Source organism: Hemitrygon akajei, chromosome 12 (assembly GCF_048418815.1).
Source record: "Hemitrygon akajei chromosome 12, sHemAka1.3, whole genome shotgun sequence".
In the NCBI taxonomy this organism is placed as follows: domain Eukaryota; kingdom Metazoa; phylum Chordata; class Chondrichthyes; order Myliobatiformes; family Dasyatidae; genus Hemitrygon; species Hemitrygon akajei.
In genome coordinates this window covers 3,513,036-3,538,307 of record NC_133135.1, presented here as the reverse complement: position 1 = coordinate 3,538,307, position 25,272 = coordinate 3,513,036, and the positions used below count along the sequence as shown (strand labels likewise).

Sequence of the window (25,272 nt, the reverse complement as noted above, 5' to 3'; positions counted from 1 at the left end):
TATGTCTTACGGTTTCATGGTCTAACAATGTGGGCTGAGAGGTGTGTGTCCCACTGGTCTATGTCTAAAAGAGAGAGAAGATCAGGGGACCGAGGGTGATAGGGAACTGGCACAGAAGGTTCATCATGGGACATGACTGAGGGGAGAAGATACAATCCCAGGTGAGGGAACAAGATGGTACAAGGAATTGGATGACAGAACAGAGGTGTGGGGGTTAGCATTAAGATTCTGAGTGGAAGGTTCAGAAACAGGATGAGGACAATGGTCACAGTTGAGGTAGGGGGGAGTGAATGACTGCGAGGAGATGGGAAGAATGAGGCTCCCAGGGTGCTGGAGGTGTAATCGTGACTCTCTGACCGCACCTCAGGTACCACACCGGGTCGCTGGCTTTCGGCTCTCTCATCCTCGCCCTCGTCCAGTTCATCAGGGTTATTCTGGAGTACCTGGACAGCAAGCTGAAAGGTGAGTGAGAGATGACGGAGAGAAGGAGGGAGGTGGTTTCTACTGGGAAGGGTACGGGGGCGTGGGGGTGGTGAAGGAAAAGGGGGAGTGTGGTCCACACTGGGAAGGGTACGAGGGTGTGTGATGAAGGAAAGGAAGGGGGGCCGTGGTCCACACTGGGAAGGGAACAGGGAGGGGGAGTGGGGGTGAGTGGGTGATGAAGAAGAGAAGGGGGGACGTGCAGTGTTCAAAGTAAATTTATCATTAAAGTACAGATATGTCACCATATACAAACCTGACAAACTGCATACAAGATGGACAGTCAGCCACTGTGCAAAACAGAACAAGCTGCAAATACATAAAGAAAGAAAGAAATAATAATAATAAATAAGATATAAATGTGGAGAACTCGAGGTGAAGAGCCCTTGAAAGTGAATCCATAGGTTGTGGGAACAGTTCAGTGATGGGCTGAGTGAAGTTATGTCTGGTTCAGGAGCCTGATGGCAGCAGTGAGCAAAGAGTCTGGCCTCAGTGGCGGGAGTCTTGATAATGGGTGCTGCTTTCCTGCAACAGCTCTCCATATGAGCCCAGAGAAGAAGGGAGAGACCAGGGAAGACTGATTCAGGACCCAGACATAGTACAGCTGACCCCCATTCATGCAGCCTGCTTGTATTTTTCTCATGAGGTGTAAATGTACCAGCATTTTCTCATCCCCAACTGTCCCCAAGAAGGTGGGGGGAGCCGCCTTTGTGAACCACTGCAGTCCTTCTGGGTTAAGGATCGCCTATGGTCACCCATTTCAATCCCACTCCGCATTCCCATTCTGGTATCTTGGTCCACGGCCCTCTCTACTGCCACCATCAGGCCACTCCAGGTTGGAGGAGTGACATCTCAAATTCCGTTTATGTAGCCTTCAACTTGATGGCATGAACATCGATTTCTAAAATCTCCAGTAATTTCAAGTTCAAGTTCTGGTTTATTATCCCCTTCAATGTGGAAGACACTAGCATTATGGTGGAAGTTCCAGGTGTCAGGGGTCGTGAAGTCTGTGAAGTTACTGTAACTAGAGAGAAGGTTCTTGGGAAACTGAAAGGTCTGAGGGTAGATAAGTCACCTGGACCAGATGGTGTACACCCCAGAGTTCTGAAAGAGGTAGCTGACGAGATTGTGGAGGCATTAGTAGTAATCTTTCAAGAATCACAAGATTCTGGAATGTTTCTGGAAGACTGAAAATTGCAAATGTGACTCCACTCTTCAAGAAGGGAGAGAGGGAGAAGGAATGAAACTATAGGCCAGTTAGTGGTTGGGAAGATGGGGTCGTTTGTTAAGGATGAGGTTTCAGGGTACTTGGAGGCACATGATAAAATAGGCCATATTCAGCAAAGTTTCCTGACAAATATGTCGGAATTCTTTGAAGAAATAACAAGCAGGATAGACAAAGGAGAATCGGTTGATGTTGTGTTCTTGGATTTTCAGGTCTTTGACAAGGTGCTGCACCTTGTCAACTAACTCCAAGCCCATGGGATTACAGGACATGGATAAAGCAGTGGCAGACTGACAGGAGGAAAAGAGTGGGAATAAAGGGAGCCTTTTCTGGCTGGTTGCCAGTGACCAGTGGTGTTTCACAGGGGTGTATGTTAGGACAGATTCTTTTAACCTTATATGTCAATGATTTGGATGATGGAATTGATGGCTTTGTTGAAAAGTTTGCAGGTGATATGAGAGGGCAGGTAGTTTTGAGGAAGTAGAGAGGCTACAGAAGGACTTAAACAGATTAGGAGAATGGGCAAAGAAATGGCAGATGGGATACAGTGTTGGGAAGTGTATGGTCATGCACTTTGGTAGAAGGAATGAAAGGGTAGACAATTTTCTAAATGCAGAGAAAATACAAAAATCTGAGATGCAAAAGGACTTGGGAGGCCTTGTGTAGGATTCCCTAAAGGTTAATTTGCAGGTTGAGTCAGTGGTGTGGAAGGCAAATGTGGTGTTAGCATTTATTTCAACAGGACTAGAATTTCAAAGCAAGTATGTCATGTTGAGACGTTATAAAGCATTGGTGAGGCCTCACTTGGAGTATTATGAACAGTGTTGGGGCCCTTATCTTGGAAAGGATGTGCTGAAACTGGAGAGGGTTCAAAGGAAGTTCATGAAAAGGATTCCAAGATTAAACAGCTTGTACTATGAAGAGTGTTTGATGGATCTGGGCCTGTATTCACCAGAATTTAGAAGAATGAGGGGTGATCAAATTGAAACCTTTTGAATGGTGAAAGGCCTTGATAGAGTGGAAGCGAAAAAGATGTTTCCTATGGTGGGAGTGTCTAAGACCAGAGGACACAACATCAAAATAGAGGGGTGTCCTTTTAGAATAGAGATAAGGAGAAATTTCTTTAGCCGGAGAGTGGCGAATCTGTGGAATTCATTGTCACAGGCAGCTGTGGAGGCCAAGTCTTTATGTATATTTAAGGCAGAGATTGATAGATTATTGATTGGTCAAGGGATGAAGGAATATAGGGGGTGGGGGGAAGGCAGGAAATTGGAGCTGAAAGGAAAAATGGATCAGACTTGATGGGCCAAATGGCCTAACCCTGTTCCTATATCTAATGGTCTTATCTGTATATGTACACAACCAAATGAAACAATATTCCTCCAGATCACGGCGCACCCACAAAACATATATCACACACATAGCACATAAAACAAATATTACCAAATAAAATATACAGTAATTTAAAGTACAAGCAGTGCACAGCACAGGTAAACAGAGACCAGCTCGCTGTCCTAGTGACAAACCTTGGTGGTGGCAGGACATTCATCAATCTCACATCCTGAGGGTAGGAGCTGTTACCCAGCCGGACAGCCCTGGTCCTGGTGCTCCTGTACCTCCCTCCTAATGTTTGGGTTTCTGATGGGAGGGGTGCAGGTACATCTTAGATAGATAGATAGATAGATACTTTATTCATCCCCATGGGGAAATTCAACTTTTTTTTCCAATGTCCCATACACTTGTTGGTCTTTATTCTTTCCTTACCCCCACCTTCTTTGACTTTTCCCCCTTTTCTTTCCAGTCCTGATGAAGGGTCTAGTTGGACCCGACTGTTCAATTGTCAGTTTCTTTGCAGTTTAACAATTAATTATCTGCTTGTATTTTAAGTAGCATTTATCTACATAACAGTTTAATAAGCCTCTAGTGGCTAAACAAAGTAAAATTTGGGAAGCTTCTTTGTTCTTCTATAAGTGAATAAGTATTTTCTCTTTGGTTAATTTTCCTGCAGTCTTGTATAAATATTTTATAATTGGGTTATTGTTATTTCTGGAATTCCTTATCTTTGGATATAAACGTAGCTGTTTTATGCTAGGCTAATTGTAGATCCTCCCTTCAACCCTGTCACTGTTCTCCTTGTTCTTTCAACTCTCAATAAAATGATGGTGAAGCAGCAAGTTTAATGTCTCATTCCTGCCTACTAAAAGAACGGATTTAAAAACCAGAACTCAACAGTCTTTACCTGAAACGATGACTATTTGCTCACCACCATAGAAGCTGCCTGACCTGTTGAGTTGCTCCAGCATTTTGTGTATATTGTTCACGATTGACTGGTGTTTCACTCTCCCCTCCAGGGGCACAGAACAAGGTCGCCAGGTTCCTGTTGTGCTGTCTCAAGTGTTGCTTTTGGTGTTTAGAAAAATTCATCAAATTTCTGAACAGGAATGCTTACATAATGGTGAGTCAGCTGTCCGAAGTGTGCATCAGTTATACCGTCCACCTGAGAGGCAGTAAACACACAACCTCAGTACTAACAACGTCAACAGAGGGGCAGTACCAAGGCAGGGTCACACTGTGGGAGGGGTGGTCACACTGTGGGAGGGGTGGTATCGAGGGAGGGTCACACTGTGGGAGGGGTGGTACAGAGGGAGGGTCACACTTTGGGAGGGGTGGTACCGAGGGAGGGTCACACTGTGGGAGGGGTGGTACCGAGGCAGGGTCACACTGTGGGAGGGGTGGTACCGAGGGAGAGTCACACTTTGGGAGGGGTGGTACCGAGGGAGGGTCACACTGTGGGAGGGGTGGTACCGAGGGAGGGTCACACTTTGGGAGGGGTGGTACCGAGGGAGGGTCACACTGTGGGAGGGGTGGTACCGAGGGAGGGTCACACTTTGGGAGGGGTGGTACCGAGGGAGAGTCACACTTTGGGAGGGGTGGTACCGAGGGAGAGTCACACTGTGGGAGGGTCATACTGTGGGAATAGCTAAACTTGGATTGTCTTCATAGGACAACACAGTGATGCAGTGGATAGAGCCACTGCCTCAGGACCCGTGATCCCACCTGTCTCTGTGGAGTTTGCACATTCTCCCTGTGACCACGTGGGTTTTCTCCCCAGTGCACATCACAATGATGTGCTCATTAGTGGTTTAATTCTCTGCTCTATGTTGTCCCCAGTGTGTGGGTGAGGGATGGAACCTGGTTGGAGTTGATGGAAGTGTGGGGAGAATGAAATGGGATTAGTGTAGGGTTGGTGTTAATGGGTGGCTTATTGTCGGGATGGTCTGAAGGCCTGTTGACCGCGACCTATATCTCTGTGACCGTTCTTTCTTACAGATTGCCATCTATGGTAAAAACTTCTGCACATCCGCAAAGGAAGCTTTCTTTCTGCTGATGAGGAACGTTGTAAGGTGAGGGGGAGATGGTCCCACCCTTCCTACCCACTGGGAACACCATTCCCAACCCGGCACCCGAAAGGCTCTTTTCATTGGGAGCCGTCAACATGCTGGGACCCTTCGGATGGGGAAGGGACGGCTGGGGCCAATCCGGGAACGCGGGCAGAGCAGGAGTTTGGTGGGAGGTTGTGGAAATATTTCCTTACACAGTGAATCCGGAGCATAATCGTAGAACATATAGAACACAGAACAGTACAACACGGGAACAGACCCTTCAGTCAACAATGCTGTGCTGAGCCAATCACATGTTTAACTGATCCCTCTGTATCTCTGTTTTAAAAGGGCGCCCCTCTATCCTGAGGCTATGCCCTAATGTCCTAGACTCCCCCACCATGGGACACATCCTTTCCACATCTACTCTGTCTAGGCCTTTCAACATTCGAAACATTTCAATAAGATCCTCCTCATCCTTGTGAATTCCAGCAAGTACAGACCCGGAGCCATCAAACATCCCTCATATGATAACCCTTTCATTCCTGGAATCATCCTTGTGAACCTCCTCTGGAACTTCTCCAATGCCAGCACATCTTTTCTAAGATGAGAGCCCAAAACTGTTCACAATACTCAAGCAACACACACAAAATGCTGGTGGAACACAGCAGGCCAGGCAGCATCTATAGATAGATAGATAGATACTTTATTCATCCCCATGGGGAAATTCAACTTTTTTTCCAATGTCCCATACACTTGTTGTAGCAAAACTAATTACATACAATACTTAACTCAGTAAAAAATATGATATGCATCTAAATCACTATCTCAAAAAGCATCAATAATAGCTTTTAAAAAGTTCTTAAGTCCTGGCGGTTGAATTGTAAAGCCTAATGGCATTGGGGAGTATTGACCTCTTCATCCTGTCTGAGGAGCATTGCATCGATAGTAACCTGTCGCTGAAACTGCTTCTCTGTCTCTGGATGGTGCTATGTAGAGGATGTTCAGAGTTTTCCATAATTGACCGTAGCCTACTCAGCGCCCTTCGCTCAGCTACCGATATTAAACTCTCCAGTACTTTGCCCACGACAGAGCCCGCCTTCCTTACCAGCTTATTAAGACGTGAGGCGTCCCTCTTCTTAATGCTTCCTCCCCAACACGCCACCACAAAGAAGAGGGCGCTCTCCACAACTGACCTATAGAACATCTTCAGCATCTCACTACAGACATTGAATGACGCCAACCTTCTAAGGAAGGTTCTAAGGAACCTTCTAAGGGCCGAGACCCTTCGAAACGTTGACAGTGCTTCTCCTTATAGATGCTGCCTGGCCTGCTGTGTTCCGCCAGCATTTTGTGTGTGTTGCTTGAATTTCCAGCATCTGCAGATTTCCTCATGTTTGCTTCACAATACTCAAGGCGAGGCCTCACCAGTGCCTTATAAAGCCTCAACATCACATCCCTGCTCTTATATTCCAGACCTCTTGAAATGAATGCTAACATTGCATTTGCCTTCCTCACCACCGACTCAACCTGCAAGTTACCCTTCAGGGTGTTCTGCACAAGGACTACCCTTTGCAACTCAGATTTTTGGATTTTCTCCCCGTTTAGAAAATATAACCATATAACTATATAACAATTACAGCACGGAAACAGGCTATCTCAGCCCTTCTAGTCCGTGCTGACGCTTACACTCACCTAGTCCCACTGGCCCACACTCAGCCCATAACCCTCCATTCCTTTCCTGTCCGTATACCTATCCAATTTTACTTTAAATGACAATACCGAACCTGCCTCTACCACTTCTACTGGAAGCTCACTCCACACAGCTACCACTCTCTGAGTAAAGAAATTCCCCCTCATGTTACCCTTAAACTTTTGCCCCCAACTCTCAAATCATGTCCTCTTGTTTGAATCTCCCCTACTCTTAATGCAAAAGCATATCCACATCAACTCAATCTATCCCCCTCATTATTTTAAATACCTCTTTCAAGTCCCCCCTCAACCTTCTACACTCCAAAGAATAAAGACCTAACTTGTTCAACCTTTCCCTGTAACTTAGGTGCTGAAACCCAGGTAACATTCTAATAAATATTCTCAGTACTCTCTCTATTTTGTTGATATCTTTCCTATAATTTGGTGACCAGAACTGTACACAATACAGTATACAATAGTCTGCACATTTATTTCTACTACCAAAGTGCATGACCATGCAATTTCCAACATTGTATTTCATTTGCCATTTTCTTGCCCATTCTCCTAATTAGTTTAAGTCCTTCTACATCTCTGTTTCCTCAACATTACCTGCCCCTCCACCTGTCTTCGTATCATCTGCAAACTTGGCAACTAAGCCATCTATTTCATCATCTAAATCATTCATATACAGCATAAAAAGAAGTGGTCCCAACACTGATCCCTGCAGAACACCATTAGTCACTGACAGCCAACTAGAAAAGGATCCTTTTATTCCCAGTCGCTGCCTCTTACCAATCAGCCAATGCTCTAACCACGTTAGTAACTTTCCTTTAATATCATGGGCTCTTAACTTGGTAAGCAGCCTCATGTGTGGCACCTTGTCAAAGGCCTTCTGCAAGTCCAAATATCCAACATTCACTGCATCCCCTTTATCAATCCTACTTGTAATATCAAAGAATTCCAACAGGTTCATCAGGCAGGAATTTCCCTGAAGGAAACCATGCTGACTTTGTCCTATCTTGTCCTGTGTCACCAAGTACTCCATAACCTCATCCTTAGCAATTGACTCCAACATCTTCCCAACCATTGAGGTCAGGCTAACTGGTCTATAATTTACTTTCTGATGCCTTCCTCCTTTCTTCAAGAGTGGAGTAACACAGAACTCCTCTCTCATACCACTTTAATTTTCCTTAATCCACTGAAATACTATATCAGACTTTACTCTCTTCCTATCAAATTTCAAGTTGAACTCAATCATATTGTGATCACTGGTTCCGAAGGGTTCTTTTACCTTAAGCTCCCTCATCGCCTCCGGTTCATTACATAACACCTAATCCAGCATAGCTGATCCCCTAGTAGGCTCGATGACAAACTACTCTAAAAAGCTATCTCTTCTGCATTCAACATATTCACTTCCTTGAGATCCATTGTCAACCTGATTTTCCCAATTGACCTGCATGTTAAAATCTCCCATGACTATCATAGCATTGCCCTTTTGACTCGACTTTTCAGTTTCCTGTTGGGGAGGGTGTTGTGGAGATAAGATAAGGGGGCATTGTGGAGATAAGATGGGGAGGGTGTTGTGGAGAGGTGGTTCAGGGATCAGGTGAGCATTCAGTACAGAGTAGAGGGGTAGAAGGGCATGTGTGCCATACATACGTTGTGCTGCTATACCACGTGAAGAACAAAAGGGGATCTTACAGGAACATATAAAGTTATGAAGGATAGATGCAGGAAAGTTGTTTCTTCTAGAACCAGGGGACATAGCCTCAAGATTTGGGGGAACAGATTTCAAATGAGGAACAGTTTCCTTTCCCAGAGAGTAATGAATCTGTGGAGTTCTCTGCCCTGGAAATAGTAGGGGCTACTCAATAATACACTTAAGGCACAGTTAGATGTTTGCATTGCAGGGGGGATTAAGAGTAATGGGGAAATAGCAGGTTGAATCAGAATCAGGTTCAGTATCATTGGCATATGTCATGAAATTTGTTGTTTTGTATCAGGAGTACATTGCAATACATAATAAAAAACTATAAATTATAGTACCGGGTAGTAAATATATGCAGTATATATTAATTAAATTAAATAGGTAATGCAAAAAGAGATGAAAACTGCTGAGGTAGTGTTCATGGGCTCATTGTCCATTCAGAAATCTGATGGTGCAGGGGATGAAGCTGTTCCTGAAACGTTGAGTGTGTCTTCAGGCTCCTGTACCTCCCCCTCGATGGTAGCAATGAGAAGAGGGATGGATCCTGACAAATGCCACCTTTCTGAGGCATCGTCTTTTAAGGATGTCCTGATGCTCGGAGAGCAGTGCCCATGACGGAGCTGGATGTGTTTGGAGCTTTCTGCAGCTTTTTCCAATACGGAGCATTGCATTTCTCCCCCCCCCCCCCCCCCCCCCCATACCAGACAGTGATACAACCGGTTAAAACTCTAAGTAAAACTCCCTCACCACCATTCAGAGCCCCAGACAGTCCTTACAGGTGAGGCGACACTTCACCTGCGAGTCGGCTGGTGTGGTATACTGCATCCGGTGCTCCCGGTGTGGCCTTTTATATATTGGTGAGACCTGACGCAGACTGGGAAACCGTTTCGCTGAACACCTATGCTCGGTCCGCCAGAAAAAGCAGGATCTCCCAGTGGCCACATATTTTAATTCCACATCCCATTCCCATTCTGATATGTCTATCCATGGCCTCCTCTACTGTCAAAATGAATCCAAACTCAGGTTGGAGGAACAACACCTTATATACCAGCTGGGTAGCCTCCAATCTGAAGGCATGAACATTGACTTCTCTAACTTCCGTTAATGCCCCTCCTCCCCTTCTTACCCCATTCCTGACATATTTAGTTGTTTGCCTGATCTCCATCTCCCTCTGGTGCTTCCCCCCCCCCACCCTTCTTTCTCCCGAGGCCCCCTGTCCCATGATCCTTTCCCATCTCCAGCTCTGTATCACTTTCGCCAATCACCTTTCCAGCTCTTAGCTTCATCCCACCCCCTCCGGTCTTCGCCTATCATTTCACATTTCCCCCTCTCCCCACTACTTTCAAATCTCTTAGCATCTTTCCTTTCAGTTAGTCCTGACAAAGGGTCTCGGCCCGAAACGTCAACAGTGCTTCTCCTATAGATGCTGCCTGGCCTGCTGTGTTCCACCAGCATTTTGAGTGTGTTGTTGCGAAGTAAAATTTATTGTCAGGTTACACACATATCACCACATATAACACTGAGATTTTTTTTCCGTACCGGCATATTTAACAGATGTATAGAGCAGTAACTGTGAACAGGATCAATGCAGAAATAAACAAATATAAATAACAAGAGTCCTTGAAGTGAGATTGTTGGTCGTGGGAACACCCGAAATAGAATGTGTAGCTATCCCCTTTTGTTCAAGAGCCTGATGGTTGAGGGATAGTAACTGTTTTTGAGCCTGATGGTGTGAGTCCTGCGACTCCTGTATCTTCTGCCCGATGGCAGCTGCGAGAAAAGAGTGGGTGGTGGGGATCTTTGATGATGGACGCTGCTTTCCACAGCAACGTTTCATGTAGATGTGCTCAACAGTTGAGAGGGTTTTACTTGTGATGTACTGGATTGAATCCACTACCTTTTGTAGGATTTTCCACATAAAGGCATTGGTGTTCCTATACTAGGCCGTAATGCAGCCAGTCAGCACACTTCCCACCACACATCTATAGAGGTTTGCCAAGGTTTTCGATGAGATACCGAATCTCCAGACTCCTGAGGATTTAAGGTTGTCGTGCAATCTTTGCCATAATATTTATATGATGGGTCCAGGACAGGTCCTCTGGGATAATGACACCCAGGAATTTAAAGTTGCTGACCCCCCTCCACCTCTGATCCTCCAGTGATTACTGGCTCATGGACCTCAGTTTTCCTCTCCTGAAGTCTACAATCAGCTCCTTGGTCTTATTGACATTGAGAGGTTGTTGTTATTACACCACTCAACCAAGTCTTTAATCTCCCTCCTGTATGCTGATTCATTGCTATCTTTGATACAAACTACAACAGTGGTGTCATCAGCAAACTTGTATATGGTGTTGGAGCTGTACTTAGCCACGCAGTCATAGGTGTAAAGCAAGTAGAACAGGGGGCTAAGTACACATCCCTGCAGTGCCCCTGTGCTGATGGAGATTGTGGAGGAGACAAGAGAAAATCTAGAGATGCTGGAAATCCAAGCAATACATAGAAAATGCTGGAGGGACTCAGCTGGCCAGGCAGCATCTGTGGAAAAAGTACAGTCGACTCAGACCTGATGAAGAGATTGTGGAGGAGATGTTTTTGCCTTTCGAACTGACTGGGGTCTCCAAGCGAGGAAATCCAGGATCCAATTGCACAAGGGGGTATTGAGGCCCAGGTCTTGGAGTTTACTGATTAGCTTTGAGGGGACGATGGTATTAAATGCCGAGCTGTAGTCAATAAAGAGCATCCCGATGTGTGCATCTTTGCTGTCCAGATGTTCCAGGGTTGTGTGAAGAGCCAATGAGATGGCATCTGCTTCAGTAGGTAAATTAGAGTGGATCTAAGTCCAAGTTAGAATACTCTCCACAGTACAAATGTAGAAATTTGCATGAGTCTTTGGTGACATACCAAGTCTCCTCAAATTCCTAATGAAATATAGACACTTCTGTGCTTCCTCGTTGTAATTGCTTTAATATGTCGGATACTTTGGGCCTAGGATAGATCCTCAGAGGTACTGACACCCAGAAATTTCAAGCTGCTTACTGTGAGCCGAGTCCACAGTCGGATCAGTCATGATCTTGTTGAATGGTGGAGGAGGTTTGACAGGCCGAATGGCCTACTCTTGCTTCTGATTTTTTTAAGTACAGTTAGGTTACCTTAGAGTCACAGAGTGGTACAGCACAGAAACAGTCCCTTCAGCCCATCTTGTTCATGCTGAATCATTTTGCCTGTCCACACTAATCCCACTTACATGCATCGGACTAGTCAGGATGAGGTTCCACCTGCCAACACTCCACCCAGAGTGCCATCTGATCTTTGTCCTGCTGTGACATCAGTCAATCTTTCTTGCTGTCCACCACTCCACCAACTCTGGGGCTATCACACTCATAACTCCCTCATTCACACCCACTTGTCATCTATATAGAGTCATAGGGCGGTATAAAACAGATTTGGCCCAACCAGACCATGTTGACCCAACTAGTCCCAGCTCCCTGCGTTTGCCCCATATCCCTCCAAGCCCCACCCTTCCAATTACCTCCATCTACCTACAATGTTCTTAAGAGCAAGGGTGTAATGCTGGGTCTTTAGAAGGCATTGGGAAGACAGCATTGGGATATTGTGAGCAGTTTTGGGCACCTTGTTTAAGAAAAGATGTGCTGGAATTGGAGAAGGTCTAGAGGAGGTTCAAGAGAATGATCTAGGAATGAAAGAGTTAATGTATGAGGATTGTTTGATGGCTCTGGGCCTGTACTTGCTGGAGTTTAGAAGAATGAAGGGGATCTCATTGCAAGCTATTGAAGATTGAAAGGCCTAGTTAGAGTGGATGTGATGAGGATGTTTCCTTCAGTAGGGGAGTCTAGGAGCAGAGGGCACAGCCTCAGAATAGAGTGGCGTCAATTTAGGACAGAAATGAGAAGGAATTTCTTTAGCTTAACGATAGTGAGTTTGTGGAATTCATTGCACAGACTGGTGTAGAGGCCAAGACACTGTCAATACTGTATAAAGTGGAGGTTGATAGGTTCTTGATTAACCAGGGTGTCAAAGGTTATGTGGAGAAGGCAGGAGAATGGGATTGAGAGGGATAATAAATGTTTAACAAAATAAAATCCTATGGTGTTACAGAAAAGATATTGGCATGGATAGAGGAATGACTGACAGGCAGGAGGCTGTGAATGGGAATAAAAGGGGCCTTTTCTGGTTGGCTGCCAGTGACTAGTGGTGTTCCTCAGGGGTCAGTATTGTGACCACTGCTTTTCACGTTGTTTGTCAATGATTTAGATAATGGAATTGATGGCGTTGTGGCAAAGTTTTTGAAAGATACAAAGATAGGTGGAGGGGTAGGTGTGCTGAGGAAGCAATGTGATTGCAGCAAGTCTGAGACAAATTGGAAGAATGGGCAAAAAATTGGCAGAGGGAATACAGTGTTGGGAAATGTATGACAATGCAGTTTGGTAAAAGGAACAATAGTTTGGACTATTATCTAAATGGGGAGAAGGTTCAAACGTCAGAGGTGCAGAGGGACTTGGGAGTCCTCATGCAAGACTCCCAGAAGGTTAATTTACAGGTTGAGTCGGTGAGGAAGAAGGCAAATGCAATGTTGGAGTTTATTTCAAGGGGAATAGAATATAATCACAAAGAGTAGGGGTCCCAGACAGATCCCTGTGGAACACCACTGGTCACCGACCTCCAGGCGCCAGCCACCCTCTACCTTCCGTGGACGAGCCAATTCTAGATTTCCCTGGATTCCAAGCCTGCTGACTCTCTGAATGAGCTTACCATGGAGAACCTTATCAAATGCCTTACTGAAATCCATATACAGCACATCCACTGCTCCATCTTCATCAGTGTGCTTTGTCACACCCTCAAAGAATTCAGTCAGGCTTGTGAGGCACGACCTGCCCCTCACAAAGCAAGCAGACTATCCCTAATCAGATTGTCTCTCCAAATGCTCATCAATCCTGTCTCTAAGAATCCTCTTCAATAATTTGCCCACCACTAAAGTAATACTTATTGTTCTGTAAGTTCCAGCGGTCTCCTTATTCTGCAAATGTTTACAACCCCGATGTACAGGTGTATGGACGATCTGTCTGGATGGTACACAAAAGCAATTCACTGTACCACTAGATAGATAGATAGATAGATACTTTATTCATCCCCATGGGGAAATTCAACTTTTTTTCCAATGTCCCATACACTTGTTGTAGCAAAACTAATAACATACAATACTTAACTCAGTAAAAAAATATGATATGCATCTAAATCACTATCTCAAAAAGCATTAATAATAGCTTTTAAAAAGTTCTTAAGTCCTGGCGGTTGAATTGTAAAGCCTAATGGCATTGGGGAGTATTGACCTCTTCATCCTGTCTGAGGAGCATTGCATCGATAGTAACCTGTCGCTGAAACTGCTTCTCTGTCTCTGGATGGTGCTATGTAGAGGATGTTCAGAGTTTTCCATAATTGACCGTAGCCTACTCGGCGCCCTTCGCTCAGCTACCGATGTTAAACTCTCCAGTACTTTGCCCACGACAGAGCCCACCTTCCTTACCAGCTTATTAAGACGTGAGGCGTCCCTCTTCTTAATGCTTCCTCCCCAACACGCCACCACAAAGAAGAGGGCGCTCTCCACAACTGACCTATAGAACATCTTCAGCATCTCACTACAGACATTGAATGATGCCAACCTTCTAAGGAAGTACAGTCGACTCTGTGCCTTCCTGCAAAAGGCATCTGTGTTGGCAGATATATGAGATATATGAGCAGAATTAGGCCGTTTGGCCCATCGAATCTGCTCTGCCAATGCCATGTAGAAAGGATATACTGACATTGGAGAGGGTTCAGAGAAGATTCACGAGAATGATTCCAGGAATGAAAGGGTTACCATATGAGGAACGTCTGGCAGCTCTTGGGCTGTATTCCCTGGAGTTCAGGAGGATGAGAAAGAAATGTTAAAAGGCCTGAACAAATTAGATATGGCAAACTTATTTCCCATGGCAGGGGATTCTAGGACAAGTGGGCATGACTTCAGGATCGAAGGACGTCCTTTTAGAACTGAGATGCGGAGAAATTACTTCAGTCAGAGGGTGGTAAATCTGTGTAATTTGTTGCCACAAGTGGCTGTGGAAGCCAAGTTACCGGGTGTATTTAAGGCAGAGATAGATAAGTTCTTGATTAGCCAGGGCATCAAAGGGTGTGGGGTGAAAGCCGGGGAGTGGGGATGACTGGAAGAACTGGAACAGCCCATGATTGAATGGTGAAGTAGACTCGATGGGCCAAATGGCCTACTTCTGCTCCTAAACCTTATGGTGTTATCATGGGTGATTTATTATCCCTCTCAACCCTGTTCTCCTGCCTTCTCCCCGTAACCTTTGATCCGCTGATTAATCAAACACCTATCGAGCCCTGCCTTAAATATACCCAATGACTTGGCCTCCACAGCTGTCTAGGACAATTAATTCCACAGATTCACCACCTCCCCCCCCCCCCAGCTAAAGAAATTCCTCCTTATCTCTGTAGTACATGGACGTCCCTCTATCCTGAGGTTGTGTCCTCTGGTCTTAGACTCCCCCACTATAGGAAACATCCTCTCCACATCCACTCTGTAGGCTGTTCAACATTTGACAGATTTCAATGAGATCTCCCTTTGTGCTGCTCAACTCCAGCGAGTACAGGCCAAAGCCATCAAGTGTTCCTGGAATAAATATATTCTGCATTCTGTTTTCATTTTGCTACTGCGATGTTCTTGGGTAATGGAGTGATTTGTCTGGATGGCGTACAAGCAGAAGCTTTTCACTCTATCTCAGTACGCGTACCAATAATGAACCAATACCAATGGCAGCTGAGTAACAGGGAAGTACACCACATCCACAGCTCCATCTTCATCAGTTCCTTCTCTCATAAATCATGTTGATCTCATCCTGCAGGGTGGCAGTGCTGGATAAAGTGACGGACTTCCTGTTGTTTCTGGGCAAACTTCTCATCGTTGGGGGTGTGGGTAAGTCCTGGTCTCACCACAGTCTGCCTGTAACGCTCCCACACACATCAGCTCCCAGAGGGTTCCTCACGTTCACCAACAAGATGTTCCTTTGCACTTGATTCACTGCAGAGAAGGAGGCTGTTTGGCCCATCAAGCCTGTACTGGCCCTTTGAAATCCCCAACTCACTCCCTGCATCCCTGCACATTCCCTCAACCCCGTTGAATCTGCTTCCTAATCTGGCAGAGATTCCTGCTGGGGAAGCATTCTCCTACTCTCCCCCACTTCCCCCCTCTCCTGCTCAGCCCCTCTCCTTCACCCCGTGTCTTCTGGTTACGAACATTAAACACAGTTTATCCTCCCTTATTCAGCATGTTGCAGTTAGTATAATGCAATACAGCACCAGCAATCCAGGTTCAATTCCCGCCGCTGTCTGTAAGGAATTTGTATGTTCTCCCTGGGACTACGTGGGTTTCCTCTGGGTGCTCTGGTTTCCTCCCACATTCCAAAGACGTATGGGTTAGGGTTAGTAAGTTGTGGACATGCTATGTTGGTCTATGTTGGTATTGGATGCATGGTGACACTTGCAGGCTGCCCCCAGCACATCCTCGGACTGGGTTGTTGGTTTAAACAACGCATTTCAGTGACGAAGGGTGGCAGCCCAGAACAGCCACTGCTTATTCTGCTCCACTGATGCAGCCTGACCTGCTATGTTCCTCCAGCATTTTGGTGTGTTGTGATATATTTCATGGTGTATTTTGATATTTCACTATACATGTGACAGGTGTGACTGATCTTTCTTTTACTTTCTATCCATTGTCTTCATGATCAATCATCTTTCCCATTCTCTGCATACCCATCGCCCCTCCGCTGGAGACCGTGTTTCAGCTGCGCTTGTCCCGAGCCTTGTACCCTCTTGACCCCACCCACCTCTCTCCTGTAGTGTTCTCCTGTTGGCCAGCCATTAACCGTTGATCTAGAGGGTCCTGATGGTAGTGTGCCTAGTGAGTGGTCCTGGGACTCTTCTGTTCTACGCAGAGATATATCGTGGTACCGGCCGTTCGAGCCACACTGCCCAGCAGCCCCCATTTCAATCCTAACCTAATCACGGGAGAATTCACAAAGGCAATTAACCTACTAATCAGTATGCCTTTGGACTGTGGGGGGAGACTAGAGCACCTGGGGGAAATCCAGGCATTCCGCGAGGAGAGCATTGAACTCCGGACTCCAAGACGCTGAGCTGTAATAACATTGTGCTAACCGCTTCACGATTGTGGTGCCCTGTACACTTCGCATTGTACAGACTCCTGGCCTTTGTTACTGGAAACTATCCAGCTGCTTCTCTCTCCTCTTTGGGGAGGAACAGAGGGATCTTAGCATCCACATCCACAGATCCTCATTGGGGATCCTCACAGATCTTCATTGCGTAAGAAGGTGTGTGGACTTCGTTAGTGGGGGAATTGGGTTCAAGAGCTGTGATAACGTTACAGCTCTTTAAAATACTGAATAGGCCACACTTGGAGTATTGTGTTCAGTTCTGATCACCTCATAAGAATGATGCGGAATGTTTAGAGAGGGTGCAGAGGAGATTTACCAGGATACTGCTGGATTAGAGTGCAGTGAATGAGATTAGAGTGAATGAGAATAGGTTGAGTGAGCTTGGGCTTTTCCCTCTGAAGCTGGTAATTTGATAGAGCTGTAGAAGATGATAGGAGGGATAGATTGAGTGGGAAGCCAGAGACATTTTCAAGGTAGAAATGACTAATAAAAGGGGGCATAACTTTTAAGGTAATTGGAGAAAAGTATAGGGGGGGAGATTTTCAGAGGTAGGTTGTTTTACACACTGAAAGGGATATGTGGAACACCCTGGAGTGGTTGTAGGGGCAGATGCATTTGGGACATTTAAGAAAATCTTAGATATGAACATGTACTCCCCTCTTTGCTGCACTGAGGCTGTGGCTGGGGCCTTCTCCGGGCTTCGTCCTGTGGGCTTCACGAGGTTTACTCCACTGTGTGCTGCACTGTGACTGGGGCCTTCTCCAGGCTTCGTCCTGTGGGCTCCGCGAGGTTTACTCCACTATGTGCTGCACTGTGGCTGGGGCTGGGGCCTTCTCCAGGCTTCGTCCTGTGGGCTCCGCGAGGTTTACTCCACTGTGTGCTGCACTGTGACTGTGGCTGGGGCCTTCTCCAGGCTTCGTCCTGTGGGCTCCGCGAGGTTTACTCCACTGTGTGCTGCACTGTGGCTGGGGCCTTCTCCAGGCTTCGTCCTGTGGGCTCCGCGAGGTTTACTCCACTGTGTGCTGCACTGTGGCTGTGGCTGGGGCCTTCTCCAGGCTTCGTCCTGTGGGCTCCGTGAGGTTTACTCCACTGTGTGCTGCACTGAGGCTGTGGCTGGGGCCTTCTCCACTTGCTCTGGGCTTCGTGTCTGAGGACTCAGATTTCTTCTAAATGCTATTTGCTTACTTTTACTGTTTGCTCGATCTGGTTTGTTTTTTCTCTCTCTGCATATTGGGTGTTTGATGGTCCTTTTTTTAATGGGTTCTTTTGGGGTCCTTTGTTGCTGCCTGTACGTATACATTATACATGCTTTGATAATAAATATATTTCGACTTTGCATTATAGAAAAAGGGAAGTTTACGTGGGAGGGAAGGGCTAGGTTGATCTTAGAGTAGATTAAAAGGTCAACGTGGTGGGGCCGATGGGCCTGTGTTTTTTTTGTTTGTAGACCCTTCCAGCCCTTTGAGTCACAGCACCCAGCACCCCCAATGTAACCCTAATTCCTCACAGTGCAATTTATAAAGAGCAATTAATCTACCCAGTACATCTTTGGACTGTGGGAGGAACCCAGAGCGCCCACCCAAATATTCCACAGGGAGGACGTGCAGAGACTCTTTGTCTAATGATTGATGTTCCCCTATGTTTCCAGGAGTTCTAGCCTTTTTCTTCTTCACGCGGAGGATAAGCGTCATCGCTGAGGAAGCTCCCTCGTTGAACTATTACTGGGTCCCTCTGGCGGTATGGACTGTTCTGACCATCTTCCCTCCCCCCCCACCCTCCAACCAGTCAGCGTGGACAGAATCAAAGTGGAGTTTACTCTCGTCTGCACAAAGCCCAGTGAGCATAGGATCACACACCCAGTATTCACACGGAAATATGCAAGCTGAACGTTACAAAAACAGAGCCAGGGCTTGAGGACCTGAGTTATCGGGAGAGGTTGAATCGGTTAGGACTTTATTCCCTAGAGCAGAGGAGAATGAGGGGAGATTTGATAGAGGTATACAAAATTACGAGGGGTATAGATAGGGGTTAATGTGAGCAGGCCTTTTCCACTGAGGTTGGGTGATACTCAAACTAGAGGTCATGGGTGAAAGGTGAAACATTTTTTGGGTACCTGAGGGGTATGTCATCACTCAGGGGGTGGTGAGAGTGTGGAACGAGCTACCAGTGGAAGAGGGTACAGTGAGGAATAGGCCCTCCCGGCTTGTCAAACCACCACCTCAGTAACCCCAGATTTAACCCTAGCCTCATCACGGGACAACTTACAACAAACAATTAACCAGTACATCTTTGGAGCGTGGGGGGAAACCGGAGCACCCAGAGGAAACCCACGCATTCCATACAGACTCGTTACAGACGGCGTTGGAATTGAACTCTGAACTCCGACACCCCAAGCTGTAATAGCGCCGCGCTAACCGCTACATTACCAAGGCAACCAGATGTGGGTTCGCTTTCAACATTTAAGAGAAGTTTGGATAAGAACATGGATGGGAGGAGTAACAGGTCGATGGGACTAGGCAGATTAATGGTTCAGCACAGACCCAATGGGCCGAAGGGCCTGTTTCTTTGTTGTGATGTTCTGTGTTTTGCAAGAAGTAATCTCTGACTGTAACTAAAACAACCAAGACCAGGAACACAGAACAGGGTCAGAGAGATAGGAACAAGGGATGGCCATTTAGCCCCTCTGCACCATTCCGTTAGCCAATGAGAGCTTGGTCTTCTCACCTGCTTGCCATGACCCTCCCTCTCCCAAAGGACTGGGTGTTGGGGGTGGGGGTCAGAGATCCCCACCACGTTCTGGATACGGCGAGTATCAGGATGAGAATTTCCCTCACCAGGGCAGACCAAAGGGCTGGGGAATGGGTAGGTATGGGTGGGTATCGGAGGGTCAGAATGGGCATAATGGGGTGAAAGCCTTTCTCTGTGACTGAGAGCGAGGGAGGGGAGGGAGAGGGTATGTGAGTGGGAGTTTCTCTGAGTTTACTCATCTCTCTACTCTCCACAGACAGTCATTTTCGGTTCCTACCTGATTGCACACGGATTCTTCAGTGTCTACGCCATGTGTGTGGACACCCTGTTCCTTTGTTTCTGTGAGTACCTCGGGGGGGTGTGGACTGGCCCTCACTCAGACTGGATCTCAGCAGGGGTGAGAACACTCGAATTGGTTCTCAGGAGGGGTCGGGTCCACTCCTCAGAGCTGGGGACAGTCATCTTGGGCATCCCACTGGCCACGGTCCACATCCCAACCTCAGCCACACATCAGGCACTGTCTCCCTGTCAGATTCAAACTCCCACCAGGCAGGCACCCCTCCCACACCCTCCCTCTGCCCCCCCTCTCTCTCCCTCCCCCTTCCCCCCCCCAACACCCCTACCCATACCCATTCCTCACTCTCCCCCTCCCTCAGCCCTTCCTCCCCCTCCCTTTCCTTCCAACTCCCCCTCACCCCTCCCACTTTGACCCACAGACCCCTTTACTGACTGAGTTGGGCTTTTCTCTGGAGCGAAGGAAGATGAGAGGAGACTTGCAGAGGTTTATAAGAAGTTGAGAGGCACAGATCAAGTGGACAGCCGGAGACTTTCTCCAAGAGTGGAACAGCTCATTCGAGGGTACATCATTTTGAGGTGATTGGAGGAAAGTATAGGGGGTGTCAGGTAAGATTTTTTACAGAGAGTGGTGGGTGTGTGAGGCAGGTACGTCAGGGACGTTGAAGGGACCCTCAGTATGAGGTTTCATATCACAGAGATTTGTCAAAAGTAAACAGTGCAGAAAGAGAGGAAAATAGTGAGCAAGTGTTCATTGTCCGTTCGGAAAGGCGGCAGGCTGCTCCACTCCTCCCTGACGGTAGCAATGAGAAGAGGGCATGTCCTGGGTGATGGGGGTCCTGTATCATTGACGATGTCTGCAGGCTGCTCCACTCCTCCCTGATGGTAGCAATGGGAAGAGGGCGTGTCCTGGGTGATGGGGGCCCTGTATCATTGACGATGTCTGCAGGCTCCTGTACCTCCTCCCTGACGGTAGCAATGGGAAGAGGGCGTTTCCTGGGTGATGGGGGCCCTGTATCATTGACGATGTCTGCAGGCTGCTCCACTCCTCCCTGACGGTAGCAATGGGAAGAGGGCGTGTCCTGGGTGATGGGAGTCCTGTATCATTGACGATGTCTGCAGGCTCCTGTACCTCCTCCCTGACGGTAGCAATGGGAAGAGGGCATGTCCTGGGTGATGGGAGTCCTGTATCATTGACGATGTCTGCAGGCTCCTGTACCTCCTCCCTGACGGTAGCAATGGGAAGAGGGCATGTCCTGGGTGCTGCCTTTCTGCAGCATTGCCTTTTGAAGGTGTCCTCGATGCTGGGCTTCGTAAGGACATGGATGATAGAAAACTGGAGGGCGATGTACCATGAGATAGATCTTAGAGCAGGTGAACTAGAATAGCCAGGGTCCTTTGGCCCACAATGTTGAGCTGACTATGTTCTAAATCCACAGCTATGCCAAATGATCACGGCTTTACTTTAATTTCTTGTGACATAATGAGAGGCCATGATACCATCACTCCCAGGCTGCTTTACCCAGCTGATTCCCCCTCCCCCCACACCTTTCCCTGTAACCCATTCTCATCGGCTCCCCTCACCCACACATTAACCCATCTTTGGGTTGTGCAAGTTTATAGTAGCACCCAGAGGGAGTGAACGTGCAAACTCCGGTGGACAGTGGCAGAGGTCGGGATTGAACCCGGATCTCTGGAGACGTGAAGCAGCGGCTCTTCCTTTTGCAATCACCCCGGGGGTGCGGGCGCTCAATTCCCGGTCCATAAGATCACATAGGGGTGACGAGGCAAGGGGTGGGGTGAGGAAGGGAGGGGTGGGATTGGGTGGGATGGGTGAGGGGTGGGGAGAGGAGCATTGACATAAGGAGGAGAGGGGTGGGTGAGGTGAGGATGAGTGGGGGCGGGGTTAGGAGGAGTGGGCTGAGGTGATGTGGGGAAGGAATTGGTGAGGAGAGGTTTGGGGTGAGGAGGGGTGAGGGGTGTGAGGAGGAGCAGGGTGGTGAGGGGAGGGTGTGGGGTGAATGTGAGGTGAGGAGTGGTGTGTGGGGTGGGATGGAGAGGGGAGGTGTTGGTGGGGTGAGGTGAGGGGTGTGAGGTGGGGAGGGGTGAGGTAGGGTGGGGAGGAGTATGTGAGGTGAGGAGTGGTGTGTGGGGTGGGGAGGGTTGAGGGTGTGATGTGGGGAGGGGTGGGGAGGGGAGGGTGTGGGGGTGGATGTGAGCAGGGGCAGGGGTGGGGAGGAGTATGTGAGGTGAGGAGGGGTGTGTGGGGAGAGGAGATGTTGGGTGGGGTGAGGGGAGGGGTGAGGTGAGGATGAGTGGGGGCGGGGTTAGGAGGAGTGGGGTGAGGTGATGTGGGAAAGGAATTGGTGAGGAGAGGTTTGGGGTAGGGAGGGGTGGTGAGGGGAGGGTGTGGGGGTGTATATGAGGAGGGGTGGGATGGTGAGGGGAGGGTGTGGGGAGGAGTATGTGAGGTGAGGAGGGGTGTTTGGAGTGGGGTGGGGGTTGCACCATGGTGTGACACTATTACAGTTTGGGGTATGGGAGATCCAAGTTCAATCATGGGGTTCTCGGTAAGCAGTCTGTACACTCTCCCCATGACCACGTGGGTTTCCTCCCACAGTCCAAAGACGTGCCAGTTAGTGGGTCACTGTAAATTGTGGTGTGATTTGGTCAGGGTTATGTTGACGGGATGCTGGGCTATTCTGTGCTGTATCTCAGTAAATCGGTCTGCCTGTCTTGCTGTCCACAGTGGAAGACTTGGAGCGAAACGACGGCTCAGAGGAGAGACCGTACTTCATGAGTAAAACTCTGATGAAAATTCTGAACAAGAGGAACCGTGAGAATGAGGAGAGGCGAAAGAGCCGCTAACCCGCATTCACCTGGCACCGACAGTGTCCAGAAGCGGTCCGGAGGAGTTTCGCAGGAACGTTCTCTAACCCTTGATGTATTCAAGTTACTTACAAGCAATTTTTCTGTGTTTGGGGAAGAGGCCTCGCTTTCGTCCCCCAGTAACAGTGTGCAGGAGCCCGGAGTTCTAGGAGGACGTGACCCGTCTGATGGTTGGATGCGCTGGTGTCCGTGGTGCGTCCTGTGACCGGTGAATACCGACCGGTCTGCAAAGACCCTGAGCTCCGACCCTTTCCACAAGGTGTCGTGGTGAGAGATTTGGCCAGATTCGTGTGGGGAGCAGCTGTCCAGTCACAGAGGGTGGTGCATCACAGCTCGACTCTACTACCTTCCAATGAGGGTGAGGGTATTCAGCCCCTGAGGGAAAGACTTCCCAATGCCTCTCCCTCTGGATGAGGGAAAACTCCTTTACTCCTTTGGAGGAGGCCATTCTGCCCACAGAACAATGCTGTTCTAGTTAATCATTAATCACCTATTGATACCTCTCTCCCTTGCCACAACTCCCCCACACTCTGGGGACAATTAACCCACGTCTTTGAGAACTGGAACACCCAGGGGAAGCCTCCACACAGACAGCACCAGAGGTCGAGATCGAACCCAGGAGCAAGTGTCCCAGCCAGGGAGCTGGCACGCTGAACTGAGTGGCCAAATTCTGCTCTGAAGTTTTATAGCATTGATCAGGGAGGGGGTCCCTCTGGGCATAGTCTCCCAGTCACGGCGGATATGTGAATTCAAAGGGATGAACCACACAATGAGAGGGACCAGTCCTGTTCTTGCCCCGTCTTCACTGGGCTGTGATCGTGGGTAGGTGCCAAACACGGGATCCCGGTGATCTGGCATTTCTTTGACTGGTTTTCTTAAGGATTACTAACAGGGCCATACAACTCTACTGTTGCTCCACACAAACTGATGGCTGCATGACAACTTTAAGCTTTATATTCTAACCCATCTCTTCTGCTGTGCAGAAAGCGGAGCGATTTTTGCTGTAAATGCTTTGTGCGATTAACTGGCAACGTTTGGTATTTGATGCCTTGTATTGTCCATTCCTATCTGTCCCCTCGGTTGGCCCAATTTTATTGAATAGCACTGCATTGAAATATTTCCATTTAATAAAGGTTTTTAAGTAACTGGGCTGTTGCTTGTGGAGATGACCTTTGACCTGAGCACAACCAGATTGGACCAGTTTTCTGTAAAATACTGGTCCACTCGCACTTCTTAAAGATTAGCTTCATGCATTTTTTCATGTTTTTGTCACATACAGTGAAATGCGTTGTTTGCGTCAACAGCTCATCGTCTGAGATGTGCTGGGAGCTTCCGACGACAACATTACATGCCTGTAACTTTCTGAGCATCAACCCGACATCTTTGGAATGTAGGAGGGATGTGGAGCATCTGGGCCATACCCCCACGGTCATAGGGAGAACATACAAACTCCTGAGAGAGAGCAGCGGGAATTGAGCTCCAGTCGTGGTCGCTGGTGCTGTAAAGTGATTCAGCTAACCGTTACGTTACCGTGGATTGATTATTTTATTCCCAGGTTAAGCGCAGAACAGGCCCTCGCAGCCTAATGAGCTGTGCTGGTCAGCTACCCATCAATTTGACCTTAGTCTAATCCCAGAGAAATTTAAACTGGCCATCGATAGACTGTGGGAGGAAACCAGAGCACCCGCTAGAAATCTAGGTGCACACGGGACATAAATGCAAACTTGCTCACAGAGGATGTTGGGGTTGAACTCGGAACTCGGTCGCCCCAAGCTGGAATAGTGTCACAATAACGGCTATATTATCATGGCAGCACAGACCACCACAAGCACAGTGTGACTCTCACCCCAGCTCAGCGGGAAGAGCCCACGGAAGGGCTATTGAGAAAGCTGGAGCGGTCACACCAAGAATTCCTGCATCACCGTCTCGGCCCAGTGCAGGAACACCTCCACTGCTGTATGTATCATGGAGAGGTTAAACGTGCCTTTACCAAGGGTGAGTTCCTGAGATCCCGAGAGCAATGCTGTCTGGAACTTGGCTCCTTGTAGGGTGTGATCGAACCAAGATCTGACTGGTGGAGCAGGCAGAAGATGCTGACATGTCACAATAGTAGAAAAGGCAGCAGAATGCTGCAGCACTGAAAGGTCCCCTGTTGTCTTACGTTCCCTGACCCTGAGCTGTCCGCGCACCAGACTCCCCAAGTTAAACTGTTACGTACCCCGTAACTGGGTTAACAGACCAGCAGAAATGGAATGATGTGTTGCAGTCTGGTGGTACTGTAACTAAAGGTGTTTATTAGTAAACTAAACAATACAGTATCAAAAATGCCAATATACATATAAAGCAGGTTAGCAATAATAAAAATAAAAGTGTAGGAATAAGAATCAACAGTAAAAAACAAGCTCTATCAAAGTCTAGGGGTAAATGAATTGTCATAAGAGAATATAGAGTTCAGTTCAGTTCGTGTTGAGGTAGTTGTTGTTGTGTTGCAATGTTGGAGAGAGAGCGAGCGAGAGATGAGCAGCTGCAGCAGGCAAACCTTCCGTTGTCTTCTTGTTCCGTTCTACTGATGTGGTCATTCAGTTATGACCCCTCCATCCTCAGCCAGAC

The 25,272-nt window shown here is 47.7% G+C and overlaps 1 protein-coding gene across 3 annotated transcripts in view; it reads left to right on the top strand.

Annotated features, from left to right (window-relative positions):
- The window catches only part of slc44a5b (solute carrier family 44 member 5b), a 180,492-nt gene extending 156,685 nt beyond the window's left edge, over window positions 1–23,807 (top strand). For all 3 annotated transcript variants that reach the window (XM_073062497.1, XM_073062498.1, XM_073062496.1), the window contains 7 exons: window positions 368–462; window positions 4,057–4,160; window positions 5,036–5,109; window positions 15,403–15,473; window positions 18,380–18,468; window positions 19,736–19,820; window positions 22,523–23,807. In XM_073062497.1, coding sequence (XP_072918598.1) covers window positions 368–462; window positions 4,057–4,160; window positions 5,036–5,109; window positions 15,403–15,473; window positions 18,380–18,468; window positions 19,736–19,820; window positions 22,523–22,641 — 637 coding nt within the window. In that variant the 3' untranslated portion in view covers window positions 22,642–23,807. The remainder of the gene's footprint in view (window positions 1–367; window positions 463–4,056; window positions 4,161–5,035; window positions 5,110–15,402; window positions 15,474–18,379; window positions 18,469–19,735; window positions 19,821–22,522) is intronic.
- The last annotated feature ends 1,465 nt before the right edge of the window (window positions 23,808–25,272 follow it).